This window comes from Grammomys surdaster, unplaced genomic scaffold (genome assembly GCF_004785775.1).
Source record: "Grammomys surdaster isolate TR1022 unplaced genomic scaffold, NIH_TR_1.0 125950, whole genome shotgun sequence".
Taxonomy (NCBI): domain Eukaryota; kingdom Metazoa; phylum Chordata; class Mammalia; order Rodentia; family Muridae; genus Grammomys; species Grammomys surdaster.
Genome location: NW_021620771.1, coordinates 282,430 through 294,437, shown reverse-complemented (window position 1 = coordinate 294,437; position 12,008 = coordinate 282,430). Strand labels below are relative to the sequence as shown.

General features: G+C 50.1%; 1 protein-coding gene across 1 annotated transcript in view; it reads left to right on the top strand.

Moving 5' to 3' along the window:
• The first annotated feature begins 1,110 nt into the window (after positions 1 to 1,110).
• Cacna2d4 (calcium voltage-gated channel auxiliary subunit alpha2delta 4) overlaps positions 1,111 to 12,008 on the top strand; it is a 114,220-nt gene continuing 103,322 nt past the window's right edge. The window contains exons 1-6 of the mRNA XM_028753472.1: positions 1,111 to 1,447; positions 4,114 to 4,195; positions 5,812 to 5,928; positions 6,252 to 6,311; positions 7,833 to 7,995; positions 8,934 to 9,065. Coding sequence (XP_028609305.1) covers positions 1,293 to 1,447; positions 4,114 to 4,195; positions 5,812 to 5,928; positions 6,252 to 6,311; positions 7,833 to 7,995; positions 8,934 to 9,065 — 709 coding nt within the window. The 5' untranslated portion in view covers positions 1,111 to 1,292. The remainder of the gene's footprint in view (positions 1,448 to 4,113; positions 4,196 to 5,811; positions 5,929 to 6,251; positions 6,312 to 7,832; positions 7,996 to 8,933; positions 9,066 to 12,008) is intronic.

Below are 12,008 nucleotides of genomic sequence, written 5' to 3'. Positions count from 1 at the left end.
ATTTTCAAAGAGTCACATTTCAAAATACAAGTTGTTATGGGATGGAGTCAGGGCCAGGGATTCCACCTGTCAGACAGACCCACAGGACGTACAAGGACTTCATGTGATAACCCATGCACAGCTGATTGACAGAAGCTCTTGGTGGGGCCAGAGGCAAGGAAGGCAGGTGACACATAGCCATGACTGATGGAGGATGTCTGCTGAAGCTGACTGGGAAGTAAAGAAAGGTGGCCTCCCAAGGGCCAGCACAGGCTGAGGGCTGCAGGGTGGAGGGAAACAAGAGGATTTTGCCTAAAGTGATGGTTGACTAAATGTCCACTGAGGGCTGAATGGTCAAGAAAACCACATATACTCACGGCAGAGCAATACAGCCTTGGGAAGAACTGGTTCCAGCATGTGTTAGGCGTGTGAACTAAGGACACTATGCTAAGTAAGGTGAGACCGTGATAAGAGGATGACAATGACATTTGACTAAAATTTGTCAGTCAAAAATCAAAGACAAGAGGCGGGGTGACGGCTTCTGGGGGAGTCGGGGGAACTCTGTCTAGTAGGTTTACCTTGGAGTAGGTTGAAACTCTGGTGCATTGTTTGCTGGGTGGTGTGTGTGCACAGCATGAGAGGGTGGGATCCTGGGTTTCCAAATGCAGTGTCAGAATAAAGGGATGTACACTCCAAGGCAGACCTCCAGGTTGCTAAGGTATTCTCTGTGCTTGCCTGCCTCGATCGGCTGGCCCCAAAGCTCCAGGCCTGGAAAAGTGCCACACCACCTCCTTCCATCTCTCCTTCTCAGCACCCACAGAGCCTAGCCCCACAAAGTGGGCTGCCCATGCCCCTCCCAGGGGATGCTCACAGGGGTGTGAGGATCTTTCAGGGTCTGAGTCTAGTCCAGGGCGAGGTATCCTCATTCCCCTCAGTTCAGAGGCTGTTCTGTGGATATCGGTTGGCCTCTTTGGAGCAGAAGGACATGCTGGCCCAGCTGTTCAGAGCTGGAATCAGGGTAATCCTGCTGAGGTCACCCCACTCCTGCACCAGCCCCTCCTCTGACAACAAGAAGGGATTAGAGGAGAGGCCGACAAGGAGGGATTAAAGGGGGCGCTTGCTCACTAACCCCCCCTTTGATCACCTAGGGTGGACTCTCTACCAGCTGCAGCTGGAGACAGCATCTTTTACTTGGGACTGACCAGCAGGCAGAACACTTGCATGCCCAGGGATCTGGGTGGAAGCAAATTCACTCACAGCAGGGGCTTTGTCCTCTTCCCCTCCCCCTCCCCCAGTGGGAACACTATGGCAAGATGCCCACACTGTCCTCCAGCCACAACCGGGATCACTGTGGACAGTGGACAGCACCGTGGATCTTCCTGCAGAAAATGCCAATCATCCTGTGGCTGCTGCTGTCAGACACCTCCCTGCCTACTGTGAGAGGCCAGACCACAGTTCCTCTGGAAACGTGAGCCTTGCGTTTGATCCTACCCTGAAGACCCTTCTTGAGGCCTCCTCCCTCTGGCCAGCTGCCTTGCTTCTGAGAGAGCCGTTCCTTCCTACCTCCCCGCCTCCTCGTAATCCTTACTGATTTTGGAATCTGCTTGCCTTTACCTTCTGGTTTTGTGTAGTTGATGTCAGGACTAGATGGGGATGCAGGCATCCAGTAGGGAGGATAGACTATAAGATAGTGTGGGTTTGAGCTGCAGCGGTCCTGGAAATGACCATTGTGCCCCACCCCCAGGACTGATTGAGTGATCTGTGCTTGAACACCAAGAAGGGGTAAAACAGCTGTAAATGGACAGGCTGGCTGCTGCCTCTGGCAGAGCCTTGTCTAGGGACTCAGGATGGGTTCTGTTGGCCTTGTTCCTTCCTTACAGAACTCCTTCAAGGTTTTGATTCTGCACCACATATTAAAACTGGTGTTTGGAAAAAATGGCACTCAGAATTTACATCTGATACAATCTCCCTGAATGAGGTTTTTTCCCCCGCTAGTCAGGAACGTTCCAGACACTAAAGGGAGCCAAGGGTCCTAGACTGAATCTTCACAGTTCACATCTGTGTCTAGCTGCTAGTGTCTAGGTGACAGGATAGGGGCCTATGCCATGTCTGTGATTTGGGAAGAATGGGCTTCTGTGGCACCGGGTGTCCCCCGCCCCTGCCTGTGGGGAAAAACACGCTCATGGGGGGGGGGAGCGACTTGGGCCCGCCTGCGGACTGTGGCGGCGGCAGAGTCCCGGAGCAGCTGCAGAAGCGGCCCACAGGGGTGCTGCAGCGCAGGCAGCAGAGTCCCGGGGGTCCTCCCGTGGGAGGATTGCCACATACATGAGAAAGTCCCAGGCCCAGAAGACACGTGGAGTCCAAGATGAAAGTTTTATTGTCCTTGACGGAAAAGTTGGATCTAGATGTTAGTGTGCGCCCCCAAGAGCCTGGGGAGAGCTGGCTTATATAGAGGGTGGGAAGGAGGAAGGACCAGGGAGGAATAACTTAATTATCTAGGCCCCCTGACCTTATTAATATGTAAATCTCTCTAGGCAGAGACCTGTTAGTCACGCTCTCTACCCGTGTCTTACGTGACTGATGGTACAGGTTAAATGGAGATGAGACCGCGTGTCAGGGCCCTGGGTTCTGGGGGCGTGGCCAAACACCTGCAGTCTCAGGGTTCCAGGCCCATGCCAACCCAAGGTGCCCTTCTACAGCCCAACACCTGCCCTTGCTCGGCTCAGCACTGTTCCAATGATGGCTTTCAGCCTGGGTGATCTCTCAGTGAGAGAGGTAACACCATTCTTCAAGCACGCAGACCCACAGATGAAAGTGCTGGAATCTGCGCCGCTGAGCCAGCCTGGCTTTTGAGACAGCCCCTGCAGCCTTTCACAAGCTGAGCAGTCTTTATCTCAGAAGGCAATTCCCAGGGTGGCAGGGAGCCAAGAAAAGATGGCTGGTATCCAGGGTGGCCATCCACACAGAAACCTCGAGAGCAGCATGGGATAGCTACCTCCCAAAGCCCTTCTGCTGCCTTCCATTCCCAGGAAGACAAGGCTCTACCACACACTCCCCTCCCACTCTCACCAGGTCCCTTGCAGTCCTTCACCCCTGTCCTGTTGAACCTTCCATTCATCCCTTGGCCACTTGCCCTCCCTACACAAGGCTGCCACAAACCTCCTGGTGCTCGATCCTGGAGACTGTGGCCCCCACACCAGGATGCTTGAGGTGCTCCCCTTTTCTCTAGATATCCCACATCTTGATTCCTGGAGCACAGAGACTAGCTCCCCACAGGCACCTTAGTGATTTCTCTGCCACCTTCAAGAGAACCTTGCCATCTGCATGTCCCTGAAACCACAAGATGGCCCACTGCCCGCCCCCACAGATCAATCCATACTACACACTTTTCTTGCCAAGAATCCATTTGCCCCCAATGTCTCAATCCCATATATGTCTGTCCTAAGCTCCTTCCAGTTTTCCTGTCAGACTCCCACACTCAATACGTATGCATACTTCCTCCTGAGCATCATGGGAGTTTGTCAAGGTACAGTATCCTGGTAGCCCCTAAGATTATGGAGTGTACAACCTACCCAATGACACTCAGTGACCTTGTGCCAGAAGTCTCACATTTAACATGTCCCAAGCTACACGCATCACCTTCCTCTGTCCCTGATTCACACAGGCTGCCTTCCTTACATTCTCAACTACGGTCAACAAGCCAAGATAGAGGCTTTGAAGTCATTTTCTGCTCCTCTAGGCTCTCTGCCTAAAATTCTCTTTGAAATCTCCTCACCAGGCTAGTCTCTCTCACTGTAGACGCTGAAGTCAGGTCTTGTTTCCTCTACTTCCCAGATCAATTCATTAAGACAGTCCCCCAGTAGACATACCCACAGCCCAAACCAATGTAGACAATTCCTCGTTAATACTCTCTTCCTGGGTGGTTCTAGGTTGTGTCAAGTTGACAAAGCTAATTGTCACAGGAATGCTGGGTGTCGATATGTCTGTTTGTGGCTATGGATGTCTGTGGGTTACAAGTGTGTCTATGTGTTAGATGCCTGCTTTGCATGTATGTGATGGTATGGAGCTGTCAGCTTGGAGGATCTGACATCTGATCATGATAAGAATGTCCACATAGGTTTTCCTGTTGTGCAGAGTGAAGCTATGGGCCGATACCTTCGGTGGGAATCTGTACAGCACAGTGACCAGATACTCGGGCTCTCTCCTGCTGCAGAAGGTCAGTGCCCTCTCCCAGGGAGTGTAAGCATAGTCAGAGGGCCTCTTCCCAGAGATAGACTTCCCAGCATCAGAGCTATAGGAGGCCTGAGAGACCTTGTCTGTTGATCTTCTCATATTCAGATGGGGCCCAGGGAGACTCCACTTACAGGACTAACCAGCGTGAACATGGGGTCAAGAGCATTCTGTCAGTTCAGATGTGCAGGAAGCCAAGGACAAGATTAGACTTGCAAGAGATTTATTGGGTGGGTGGTGGAGGTCTGGTGTGGATGCCTGGGAAGAGCCAGAGAGAATGCAGCTGATTAGAGCATGGGCATGGGGGCCGAGGAGGGCAGCCTGGGAGTGCCAGCTTCAAGCAGCAGGTATCAACGTCCTCTACACAGGTAGAGCAGTTCCAGTGGCTGGGGGAGCCAGGCTGTGCCCAGGGGTGCAGCATCCTGTGCACTCTGACAGGCTGCGCCTATGCCTGGCTCCCAGCAGAAACGGGCCTGACAAAAGGTTAACCCTGCCACACTTGTGCATTAAGTGCCCAAGTGCTGGTCCATGGCTGGCCTGAGCCCAGCTGGCTCATGAGCTGGCATCTTTTCCCAGTATTCGACCCCTGGACATGTTCACAAGGGCTTGGCTTCTGCTACACCATCACCTAAGAGAGTATGACACGCTTCAATTGAAATTAACCACAATCCCAATCTTCTCCATTTTGAAAGTGATGGAATCCTTAGATTTTACGACACCCTGAGAACTCGGGCACCCTCCCTCATCCCCTTTGTACTGCAGACAGTGGGAGGAGCCAGGCTGGACCCTGGGGTCTCCCGCAGAACTAAGACTCCAGAAGCCCTCATGACACCCCATTCTGTTGGGAACCCTGCAGCCCTAGGTGAGGATGAGGAGGAGAAATTGTATAGTTGTTGGGGGTAAAAGCATTATCAAAAGCTGTAAAAGCATCATGTCTTACAGAGTTAACTTGCCTAAGATTGCATGGCCAACAGTTTACAGAGCTGGTCAAGAGTCACTTGTGACTCATTGAGGATTGTCCCTGAGCAGACAGGAATTTGAAGCCAGTTCCTGGACACCCCTGGGCTTACCAGCATCACTTCTCCTGTAACCGCTGGGCTTGATTCCTTAGTAGGATACACAGACACACAGACACAGACACAAACACAGACACACACACACACATACATGCACACATGTGCACACACACACACACACACGGTGTACTATTCTTGGGAGCTGAGCAAACATGAATGGACACAGAGGCTGCTTCTTTGTCACCTTTATGGGTGTGACAACAGGTGCAAGGACAGGAACTGCAGATATCCCACCTTCCCCCAGTGTCCAGTCTCCCCCAAGCTGCCCAGCTCACTGGCTTGGACTGGTGTCAAGTTTAACTGCTGCCAAATGTCAGTCAACTCCCACTGAGGATAAAAACTTCCCTGTGTCTGAAGACCTGAACAGAGGACATTTGAAGGCAGACAGCTGGAGACTGACGGTCATGGGTGTCTGGCTGTAGGGGAGCTGGTAGGTTTTAGGACAAAAGATGACCCTGGCACATTCAGGTGCAGGTACCCTGGTCCCAAGCAAAGATATACTTCTTTCCATCTTTACCCTGCCCAGAAGTACAAAGATGCAGAACCCAGTCTGAAGATCAAAGAGGTGGATGGCTTGGAACTGGTGAAGAAGTTCTCAGAGGACATGGAGACCATGCTTCGGAGAAAAGTGGAGGCTGTTGAGGTGACTGACTACAGATGGTCGTCTCCTGGCTGGGTGGGGTTCACACTGTATTATACTAACAAGGTCACCACAGGCATCAGGGGAGGCATGTCATACAAGGAACAGGACACCTCATGTTCCCAGTCAAGCTTTGTAGATATTCGGGGACTAGGTTACCTAAGCGCCTTAGAACAACCGTGGAAGGTTGATCCTCATGGCTGAAAGGCCGAGAGAAGAAAGCAGAGGCGTTGAACGGGAGAGGGAAGAGTGGAGAGCTTGGGCTGTGGTGGTTGAGGAGAGCCATTGCTGGTGACACTCCCCTCCCTTTGTGCCCCCTCCCTCAGAGCCTGGTGGAGGCCGCTGAGGAGGCTGACCTGAATCATGAGTTCAATGCATCTCTGGTGGTAAGTCCTCTAGGGAGTGGGTGCTAGGCTGGCTGGCTCTGCCCCGCCCCCATGGCAGCTGGAGGACCAGCTGTGAGGGGAGCTGAGCACCACTCATTCCGTATCCCTGTGCCAGGCTGGACCCTGGCTTCGTCAGTGAGGCTTTCCTCCCACCTCCTAAGGTTCTCAGAGAAGGTATGGAATAAACAGGGGTGGGGGTGTGGGGGGTGTCAGTGAGACCTGGGAAGCAGAGGGAAGAGGGACTGCTCAGCAGGGATAGCCCCGGGAGGGGACTTGGGAAGCTTAAGCACTAAGGTGTGTCTCTGTGCTGAGAAGGCTCAGGAAGAAGAAAGCTCAGGTTGGGCAAGGAGGCAATGAATGCAAGCCCTCCGTGTCCAGGGGACAGTAAGTTGGGATATCACCTGAGAGAGGCCAGGGTCAAGATCTGGTCTGGGATGTTGGGTGTCCTGGTTGCTTTCCATTACTGTGATAAACACCAGGGTCAAAAGCAGCTTGGGGAGGATCAGGCTTACACACCACAATCAGCCCATCAGGTGGGAATTCAAGGCAAGAATCTCGAGACAGAAACGGAAGCAGATGGACGGAGGAAAACCTGCTTAGGGTTTTTCCCTTGGTTCGCTCAATTTGCTTTCTTATGTAACCATTCACCATCTGCCCACGGGTGACACGCCTCACAGTGGACTGGGCCCTCCCACATTGATCATTAATCAAGGAAATGCTTTCACAGACTCGCCTCCAGGCCAATCTGATGGAGGCATGTTTCTCAATTTAGGATCCCTCTTCCAAGATGGTCCAAACTTGTGTCAAGTTGAGAGTAAACTAAGCATCTCTCCGGGTGTGTGAGGGCTGGAGTCAGGGAGGGACATAGCTGGGCCTGAGCTCTCAGAGCTAATACTGACTAGAGACCAGCAAGATGGAGCTGGGAGGGCTGTTATGGCCACAGTTCTAGAGGGACTCAAGGTATGAGGCTTGTAGTGTGGAAAGAGTCAGAAGAAATGGATCTGATTATGGTCCCTTGGGTCACAGCCTCTTGCCCTGTGGGGAAGAAACAGAACAGGACACTTTCAGGGCAGGGTCGCATCTGGCTCTCCGGCACCCTCGCCGCCTGGAAGACTCCAACAGTGCCGACAAGGTCCTTTGCCTCCCTCTGGCTCCTTGAGTCTCCATCTGTCTGTCAGTCTGTCGTTTCTGACTTGTAATTTTGCTACATACACTAAATCAAGTGGAGAATCAAAGCAATGAGTGAGCCAATTTGACCCCACCCAGCCAGTGAACCCTCAGATCCAGTTCTCTTGATGTGTGTTGACACCACGTATCGCCATCCACCAAGGACAGCAAACTGAGCTCCTCAAGCCCATCCCCTACTGCACCCCGCACCTCACTTCCGGTTCCTCCTGCCACTTCCGCTCCTGTCCCCGGGTCTCTCCTCTCTTCTCTCTCTTACTCTCCCCCTCGCTCCTTTCCTCCCCTCCCCTTTGTTTCCGGGCTGTCTCTTCTGGGCCTGTTCCCCTTTCACTCCAGTTTAACTACTACAACTCGGTACTAATCAATGAGAAAGATGACAAGGGCAATTATGTGGAGCTGGGAGCTGAGTTTCTTCTCGAGTCGGATGCACACTTCAGCAACCAGAGGGTGAATGTCTCCATGAGCAGCGTGCAGCTACCCACCAACGTGTACAACAAAGGTGACTATCCTCCCGCCACGGAGTAGTCTAGGGGGTAGGATAGGGATCCTAGAGGATTTTAAACATTTTGTGCCCATTTTCCCAAGAAGCACTACAGGGCATTGGCCGTCTCTCCAACTTCCTTGATAGGATGTGAAAAGAAATTATTTTGCAGAGTGTAGAGTATTCTGTTCCCTGTTGCTATGACAAAATGCCTGAAGCTGAGTAATACAGGAGCGGTTTCCCTAGCTCAAGATCTGGGAGGCTGAGTTTAGCCAGCATGGCACTGCTTTGGTGAGCTTCCCAGCTGCATCCCACTGTGGCAAAGGGTGTCATGGTGGGTGTCTGGATAAGAGGGTCAACCATGCAGGGAAGCATGAGAGCATGGGAGTTAGAGAGTGGGAAAAGCCAGTCTCTCTCTTCCACAGCAAGACTTTCAAGAGAACTCTTTACAATTGTATGGACTCTGTGTTAGGGCAACACTCACCGTGATCCAACAACCTCTCCCTAAACTCCATCTTTCTCTTATGGCTGTACTGAGCACAAACTCTGGGAACACATACATGGTACAGCCAAACCTCAGCACACATACGTACGGACAAACTCAGCACACACATGTACAGACAAACTCAGCACCCACATGTACAGATGAACCTCAGCACACATATGTACAGACAAACCTCAGCACACATGCAACAGACGAACTCAGCATACACACACTATAGACAAACTCAGCACCCACATGTACAGATAAACCTCAGCACACACATGTACAGACAGCCTCAGCGTGCTGGCTGGGAGAGAGGTAGTGCTTCTGGATTGGTGAGCGTGGGCTACAAGTAAGGCAGATGCAGCCCCAAGGGAAGCAGGGAACACGTATCCGTGTTTATGTGTGTAGCTTGTGTCTCTCGATTCTGATTTGACATCCCATGACGTTCCTTCCATATTCCCACTTTCAGACCCAGACATTTTAAATGGCGTCTATATGTCCGAAGCCCTGAACCCTGTGTTTGTGGATAACTTTCAGAGAGACCCTACTCTGACCTGGCAGTATTTTGGCAGTTCAACTGGGTTCTTCAGGATCTATCCAGGTGAGGACACAGAATGACACCTCTGTCACCTCTGGGCTTGTTCTCTGAGAATAAAGTACTGGCGACAGCTCCTAGCATTCAGCCCCCTGTGAATGAAGGGCCCTCATAGACAAGGCTTGTTCGATCCACACTTGCTTCCTGACAAACTACTGTGACGTAGTCACACACACAGTGTGAGCATTTAAGTAGTTGTCACCAGTACTGAGTGAGCACCTGTCCTGGGAAAGCCTGTGGACGATGCCTGGGAGGATCCTGCAGTCCCTCACCTCGAGGGGTGTTCCTAGTTGGAGAGCAGAATGCACTGTCCTCACACTGTGTGAGAAAAGCTCTCTTATCTACACAGAAACAGAAAAGTGGGTGGGGAACAGCTCACTGACAATGTGCCACACAACGTGAACTCAGATCCCTTGTGAAAAACTGGCCATGTGCACACTGGTAATCCCAGCACTGCAGGGGTGGAGACAGGGGGATCCTGGGAAGTCACTGGGCACCCACTCTGGTAGAATTTGTGAGCACCACATTCAGTAAAGACTGTGTCTCAAAGAATAAAGTGAGGACAACAGAGGAAGACACACACATCTTGCTGGCCTCTAGTCAGTATTAGCTCTGGGAGCTCAGCCTCCACAGATGCACACACTGGTGCTAGCCCTATATACACATATGTACACACATACACACACACACACACATGCACACACACACACACACACACATACACACACACACGTATGTGTGTGTGTGTATGTGTGTGTGTGTGTGTTTGCGGGTCTTGACTTCTAGTTTTTTGCCACTAGGAGAAATTAACCTCAATTCACCTCATCTCAGGTATCTATGTCCAGAAAGACTTGTGGTGTTCCCTCTTCTCTAAAGACTCTGGAATGGCAAAAAAGGGCCTCTCTTTGGCTACAAGCTGGAAAGTTAACTCCTCTCACAGAGTGCAAAGAGCAAGTGTGGCTCCCATCACTGACACGCTCCCTGATGTCTGTCAGACATTCCCAGTTAGCTGTGGGCATCTGCTTCTGAGCCTGGATTCCTTTAACCCTCCCTGATTCTGAGGCCTTGCTACTTGAGGAACTCAGGCTGTCCCCAGAGTAAGATTCCTGTTGCTCCATTTTTAATTGGATTGTTTTTCTTCTTGTTGAGCCTCAGGGATTCTTTATATATCTTGACTGTTAATTCCCTGTTGGCGTAATGATTTACAAATATTTTCTCCCATTTTGTGGGTTGCCTTTGTAATTTGTTGATATTGTCTTATAGTCTTTTAATGGAGAGTACTTAAATTAGCTCATCTTCCTTTTGTTGCCTATGCCTTTGGTGTTACAGCCAAGAAATCGTTGCCAGCTCCAGTGTCGTGAGAATTCTCCACTATGTGTTTTAGGAAGAATTCTGCAGTTGTGAGTCTTGTGCCGAAGCTTTCACTCATTCTGAGGTGATTCTGTATATTGTGTTAGTAAGGGTTCTGCTTCTTTCTTTCACGTGCGGCTTCCCAGTTTTCTCAGCATTATTTGTTTAAAGACTGTTACTTGTTCTCAGGTAGACTTGGCGTCCCTATCAACAATAATTTGATAGTGATGCAAGAATTTCTTCTTAGAGTCACTCTTTTGTTTCACGGGTCCCTGTGTGTCCATAACATACTATTTTGATTACTGATGTCTTACAATAAGTGTTAAGAATCAAAAGATATGACTCATTTGAGTGTCGCTCACTTTTGTATTACTGGGACAACACATCTGTCCAAAACAGCTTCTGGGAGGAAAGATGTATCTTGATTCATGGCTTCAGAGGTCTCAGCCCACTGAGAGAGGACAGTATAACAGAGTTCATAGCAGCAGGGGCATGCCATCAAGGTCCCTCACCTTACAGCAGTCCAGTAAGCAGAAAAATGTCAGAATTGGAGGTCAGAATGTATGACTATACCACAGTGTGCCTGCACATATGTATGTGCACCACATGGTTGCAGTGCCCATGGTGGCCAGAAGAGGGCACTGGATGTCTTGGAACCAGAGTTACAGGTTGTTATGGGTGCCGGCAACTGAGCCTGGTCCTTTGCAAGAGCAGTAAGCACTCTCAACTACTGAGCCATTTCTCCAGATCCCCAACAGTTTCTATTTTTTATTGCACAGTTTTTTACTTTCTTTCTGCTGTTACTGAAAATTGAATCATTTTGGTAACTTCCTCTCCGGGTTGCTCATGGCAACTGATTTTGTTTGCTATGCTGTGAATTTGTTTATGAGGCCGAGCACCTGCCTTCTGGACTCTGTGGAGCTTCCTGTAAACGTGTGAACATAGAGCATCTTTCTTTTCCCTTCCACTTTTGCCCTTTTTCTTTTTCTTGCCTCATTGCTCTGGCTAGAACTTCCAGTACGGGTTTGAACACAACAGTTTAAAGATGAGTCTGTTTTATGACACCTACGAGCAAATGCTTCCAACCTTATGCTGTGGCTTTTTCCATCCATGGCTTTAGTTATGTTGAAGTGGATTTTCTTCTGCTGAGAGTTTGTTGAACTTTTTTGTCATGAAAGTGAATTGGATTTTGCTAAATTTGTTTTGGGCTTCCTTTGGGATGATCATGCTGGGTTTTTGTTTTTGTTTTTCTCCTTCTGTTAGTGTGACATTTTATATCAGCCTGTTTTCACAGGTTGGGAAATCCTTGCATTCCAGGAATAATATATTGTTCTTTTACACAGCTACTGGATTTACTTTGCTGGGCTTTATTGAAGTTCTGCATCGATCATTTCTGTTTTGGGGGAATACTATACTCTAGTTTTCTTGTAGCATCTTTCTGTGGCATCAGCAATGCTGGCCTTGTGAACTAGGTTAAGAAATAGTGATCTCCTCCTCAGATTTAGAGGAAAATTTGCAGATTTGCGTGAAGTTTTTAAGTGTTTGATACTGTTCACCTGGAGGCCGTTGGATCTGGACTTCACTTTGTAGGGTGATCAC